The sequence below is a fragment of the Fulmarus glacialis genome, unplaced genomic scaffold, assembly GCF_000690835.1.
Source record: "Fulmarus glacialis isolate BGI_N327 unplaced genomic scaffold, ASM69083v1 scaffold30944, whole genome shotgun sequence".
Lineage (NCBI taxonomy): Eukaryota > Metazoa > Chordata > Aves > Procellariiformes > Procellariidae > Fulmarus > Fulmarus glacialis.
The window spans coordinates 37,467-43,466 of record NW_009206609.1 but is presented as its reverse complement, the minus strand read 5'-3'; the positions used below and the strand labels follow the sequence as shown (position 1 = coordinate 43,466).

Below are 6,000 nucleotides of genomic sequence, written 5' to 3'. Positions count from 1 at the left end.
GGGAGCGGGGAATCGGATTTCTCCTGCAATTTTCTAGTTTTCAGCCGGTTCACTGAAATGCGAGCCCTTCCCGGGGTGGTGGGCTCTGCCGTTGTGTCGCTTCGGGCAAAGAGAGTAAGTTTTCTGAAAGCGTTTGGCAACACTTATGGTGAATAGGGAGTAGTGGGGATACTTTTTGCTGTTTCTTGTTTTGTTTCTGTGTGTGTTCTTTATAGTCCCTGCTGTTCAACAGCTCTTTTGTAAACTACAAGCTGCAGCAAGCTTTAGGACTTGTTGAAAATAAAAGTGAAGCTGCCTGTCTTGAAAAGAGTAAGGAAATGCAAGTGCAAATGGTGAAAAATAACTTGGGGGTCTGGAAACTCATCTGTCTCCGTGAGACCGCCCTGTTTGCAAGTGGATCGGTTCCATGGTCCTGCTCGGGATGTGGGCTCAGGAAAGCCGCTGCCAGTGCAAGAGTGAGGGCAGGAATGAGACGTTTGAGAAGGAACTCCACTGGCCTTAATAGCTGCAGGGTTTTATGTAAGATTAAAATGATATCTTGGTGTACATATGGTCATATGCTTCCTTGGGCTCTCATAGCATTTGAATACTGCTCAGTTGTATCATTTTCAGGTCTTACTAATTATTTTTGTCAGTCTTTTCTTTCACGTATTAATTTTTCTGCAGCTTCATACTTTACTCTGCTTTTTTTTTTTTCATGCATCCACCAACACAGGATATCATGCTTGCATCCAAGACTTAAAACAAGTCTGTAGTTGTACTCTTTAACCTTGAGCAGCTTCAGCTTTTTTTGTCTCATTGCTGGTATTTTCTAGTGTAGGAGAAATATCTCCTGCCCAAACAGGGAGCTGATTCTTCCAAAGACGTCTTCTAAAATCTGGCTTTTCATAGCAACAGGAGATGCTTTTTGGAGAAGACTTAGTCCCAGCCTAGCTGCTAGACTCCACAGGTGGTCTTCACTACCCTGCAACTCGTAGTAGATGGGGTTTGTTGATTGCTTTAAGCTGGCTGGTCACTGCCTTCAGCTGACGGCTTGTATTTATCCTCTCCCTTGCACCAGCACTGAGGTCTGCGTGGTTATCTGGGGAGCCCTTTCTAGGAAGTAATGCAGCTGAAATAATGTTTGTTTATATGTTTTTGCTAGGCAGGTTCTCGGTGCACGTCACTGCAGCCACGTGAACGCTTGTGCCATCCTAAGGGACACGGTAGGAGGTGGAAGGTGACAGGGAGGACGGGGGTGTCCCCTGTCAGCGACAGCACAGAGTTGCCTTGGGTTCGAATAGCTGCACTGCGGTAGCTTTACAGTGCAGCGAACACGGCAAGTTATTCTCTTCAGGGCTAACTTAGCCCAAGTTTTTCTGAGAAGACGAACTCTTGAGTTCATGCTTCCCAAACTGTTCTTCCTGTACGCTTTTCCAAATAATTTGTATCATCTTTTGTCAGGTTGTACTAACTGCGTTCTGCTCTTCTTCGTAATACTGTTTTTGAAAGTTCACGTCCCTGCTGCTGAGCATGTGCTGTGGCTTCTGCCTTTTTGCTACCTCCTATCCTTCCCTGGGAGAGACGTGCCTCACGTTTGGGAAACACTGTGCTGTGAAGGAGATAGAAATGTGTGGGCAAGGTAGAGAAGATAAGGGAAAAGAGAGTAAAATAATTAAATTATGTATTGACACTGGGGTTTTTTGACCACGTGTATTAATTGCCTGCCTTCAGCAAGATTTCAGTGTATGTGAATGGCAGGCAGATCAGTTTTAGTATTCATTTCTTGTTACAGCCAGGGTGTTTTTGCATTTCAGATTCAAGCAGTGAAACAGAATCATAGGTTTGGATTAATCAAATGTTGCACAGTTAAAACTGTGAGTTGCTCTCTTGTTTTTATTACGATTGTGGTTTCAGTTAGCCTCTCTCAGCATGATGTGTGAAGTTTATTTTATCTGTAGCTGCAAGAAGTGAATTTTTTACTCCAGTGGATAGATAAGATTTGAGGATTTGTCTGCCTGGGGGAACTATTATAGAAAAAGGCGGTTTGCGGGTTTACAAGTATAGCTTATTAGCCACTCATATGAATGCTTACTCTGGAATAAGCTGTTGGCAGCTAGCAGTGAGTGTTCTGGTCGCTTTACCAAACTCTTGTTTTGTGTGTCTCTGATGTGATCTGTTCTGAGGATCTGGGTAACCCTCAGTTTAGGGGGCTTGCAGGGACACCGTGTCATGATCACATCGGCCAGGGAGAAGTGGGTGGCAAGGGTATTGGGGGGAATTAGAGAACAATGCGTCTCTACCAGCTACGCCTATAGAGCATGGGACTGTTGGCATGGCATTCGCCTTCTCCCACCTGGGGCTGTGGATCTTCAGAGAACTGACGTCTGAAGGTGGGTGCACATATCCTACCTGTTGTCTTCAACTCATGCCGGTTGGTTTGCTTTATCCCCTTTTCACCAGAGCGGGGAACTCGCTGAGATGAATGCTTTGGTCTTTTGCTTATAGTCAGCATCACAACTGGCTGTACGGTCCAAGCCTTTCATTCACCAAATCCCCCTTCCTTCATTACGTCAAAGGTTGACTTGCGTGAATGAACGTCCATTCCAGCAGTAAAGTTAGACTGTGGAGACAGCAGCTCCATCCGTTATCTGTCACATTTATGACCGTGCTGGCAAGATAGCCTCGGCGCTCAGTAACAGCGAAGAGCCCAGGAGGTGAAGTTTAGTTGTGATGTTTTGAAGCAGCGTTCTTCTGATCAAAAGGGTGCAAGTACAGTTTTGACAGTATAAAGTAGATTCTTTTACAGTTTTGTCTTTACTGTAAATGGATGTTTTATGTTTTTGTCTTACAAGCTTGTCCAGCTGTTTCTGGATAATGCTTTAAGATCTGTCTATTTAAAAGCAGTCACAACTTAAACAGCAAGTATATCTACAATCTGTAACAACTAAGTATAGTTTTCTCTAAGAGCAGAAGACTTATCTTTTTCATCACATTTGTAAACATTTAGATTAATCTTAATTTAATCAAAACTGCTCTAGTGTTTACGTAAAGTAAAAGCTTATATAGTCTTGGTTTTACTGAGTTTGTGATTGTATGTCCTTCTGTTTTTTTAATAATTGAGCTTGTAAGAGCAAATGTTCTTTATTAAAAGAAAAGGAAAAACGTGACGTATAAAATAACTGAAGTATCAGATCCTGGTGTCCTCATCCACGTTGCTTTGTTCCAACTGAAGACCGTGTTGCAATTACAGGAAGGACAGCACATGGATAAATCGTATTCATTACAATTTTTTATATTCAAATTTGGTCATAAATTTGAGAGTGGACTAGGACAGTAGTGAGAAGCTGTAGTTTGTCTTACTGCAGATGAATTTAAACTTCTCTCACGATATAATCAGCTCTATGTGTATTTTAGGATTGCTTATAAATCTATCTAATCAGAAATTTTTTATCTCCTGGTAGCTTGTGTCTTTGAAATATTAAAAAGTTGATCCTTGTTCTCTTACCTTGCTAGATTATTTCTTTTTCTTAAATCTGATTAATCTTCTTCTTACGCTGAGCGGGAAGAATAAGAGGAAGATCTTGAAGATAATATAAAATCCAGGAGAGAATATTCTTAATCAAATTCATACGAATTAATAAAGCCACAACTAAAGTATCATATTTGAAGATCTATTTTCAATGGTTTCAAAAGAGGCTGTAGATTAAAAGTGAACAGTTTAGTTATATCACAAGAGATATCACTCCCAGATACTTAAACCTTTTACAAGGCTGTTACATTAAAAATCTGGTAGGTTTATGAGGATGTAATGGTAAAGTTGCTGACATAGCAGTATGCAGATGAAAACTAAATGGCTTTCCAAGCCATCTGAAAGAGATCATACTTATTTTGCTTTACCTTCAAGACTGAAAATAAGATCTGTGACAGGGGCAGTTTTATTTTCCATATCACATAGTTGTAAGCCTTTGATATCTTCCGAGCCACAGTTAGCTCTGGCGGGAGGTTTGATGAAAGATCAAGTAGAACACAAGGCAAGCTTCTCATCCCATTATCTGATGTAAACCAGAATGAATACTCTTCCTTTAAAATTGTTGATCTTGATTGCCCAGAGTAGCTTTATTAGAACTGCAAGCTACAGCACAGTGTTTGCACCTGACAATTAGTTTCTGCTGAAACCATGTGATTTTGTGTGTGCGTTCTGGACAGTTCAGTGAAGGAAGCAAACGGTGGTCAAGATTTCATCTGTCAGGATTGGACTGGTTTGGATGAATAGTATAGGAAAGGTGTGCATTAGCAGAAATTTCACCTGTTTTAAATAAGTGAAATAGAGGGACTTAGTGTTCAGTTATTTAAAAATGAGTTCACAAAATTGCCCTGAAAGAGTTCCGTACACCTGTAGCTGAAAAATGTAAATACCGAATAAAGACTGACTTTGCTTTAGAGATTTTAATTTTTGCCTTTTTAGACTGCGATAAGTTCAGCTAGTTCCACTGCTACTCTAAGCAGGAAAATTGTATGAAAGTTGATGGTACAATCTCTTAAGTTTTTCCTTTTAAATCTGATGGATTGAGCTCTGTATAAGAGATGCGGGAAACTCATTAAAACAGTGGCAAGCAGCAAGTCTGCAAATACAAGTTCAGAGGAAGTGCTTGATGCTTGTTCATCAGCTACTGATAAGTTTCACGTGAATCTGAGGACCAGTAGTATCACGTTTTTCCCTCCTGTCTCATGTAATCCTTTATGTAATAACATGACATTCACTTTTTTCTTTGCTTTGTGCCAAGTTATTCAAGAGTATTCTTCATTCCAATTTTGTGATACATTAAAACCCTTTCCAGTCATAATTTCTCTGAAAATACATTTGACTTTTTCTTGATCAGCTCATGTCTCTTCCATCACTGATGCTGTTGGTGTTTATGTGGAAAAAAAAAAAAAAGACCGTACGGTGAGGAGACAAAATTGAACATGGTTGCTAATCCACTTTGTAGGCGAGCCACTCTTTGAAACACTCACCAGTGTTTCAGAACTGCTTGCTTTGACAGCTTAAGAGAAGGGGATGAGTTTGGGTTTTTTAACAGAGGTATTACAGTGCCAACTCAATCTCTGCCCTGGCACCGCTTAGAGAGACTGTTCTCTTCACCTAGGTTGTTACTTGTCATTAACATGACAGCATACGCAAAATAACGCGGGATTATTTATTACTTCCAGTTCAGCTGAGATTTGTTTTCTTTGTACTTCTGGGTTTACTTTATATAGCTTGTTGTAAATGTTCGAAAATGTCGAAGAAGTACAGGAACATAGGTGGCTATAGGTGGTTAAGGTTTACTATAACTTGGCATTGAGTTTCCCATCTGCGCTGTGGCCTGGGTTTGATGTTCATTAGGCATCAGCCTGGCAGTAGAAGAAGCACTGACGCAGAGGAATTGAAGCATTAGAGTCAAAAGTTACTTATTTGCAGAAGTGGAAGGTGAGGACTGGATTTTATTTAGCATTTCAAATATACCCAGAGGCAAACTTGGAGGCTGGAACTGAAGAGGCCAGGGGTTTGAGCATCTTGGTGCCTTTGATAGTCAGCAAGAAAAGTAATACATACATACCTAAATTGGAGATTCAGCTGGTGGGATCTGAAAGGATCTCCTCCCAGTAGAGGAATCTGGGAAAAGTCCTCTTTCTAGTTAAATCTCGTTGTCCTTTGCTCACCAGGGTGTGCTGATATACTTTAGGAAGCTTGTCATGTCATCAGCTGGGCTCCAATATGTCATCAGCCGTAGGAGAATCACTTTTACTGCCCTGCCTCCCTCACTTGCGCGTGTGACTTAAATACCAGATTGCGGTGAGAAAAGGCAGAGGTGCAAGTTTGTTTGGATGTGTCAATCTGGGGAACTAAGTGTTTAAAATAGAAAGATTTTAATGCCTCTTTGTTATCATGTTAAAGTTATAGCATCATATTATAAACTTTGAAGTCCCTTTGCTAAATTTTGAGGGAGTCAGTGTGGTCCTGGCAGTACAAGGAATTGC

General features: G+C 40.7%; 1 protein-coding gene across 1 annotated transcript in view; it reads left to right on the top strand.

Moving 5' to 3' along the window:
* The first annotated feature begins 57 nt into the window (after positions 1-57).
* The window catches only part of XRN2 (5'-3' exoribonuclease 2), a 40,136-nt gene continuing 34,193 nt past the window's right edge, over positions 58-6,000 (top strand). The window contains exons 1-3 of the mRNA XM_009575817.1: positions 58-114; positions 216-455; positions 1,145-1,205. Of these exons, the coding sequence (XP_009574112.1) occupies positions 58-114; positions 216-455; positions 1,145-1,205 (358 nt within the window). The remainder of the gene's footprint in view (positions 115-215; positions 456-1,144; positions 1,206-6,000) is intronic.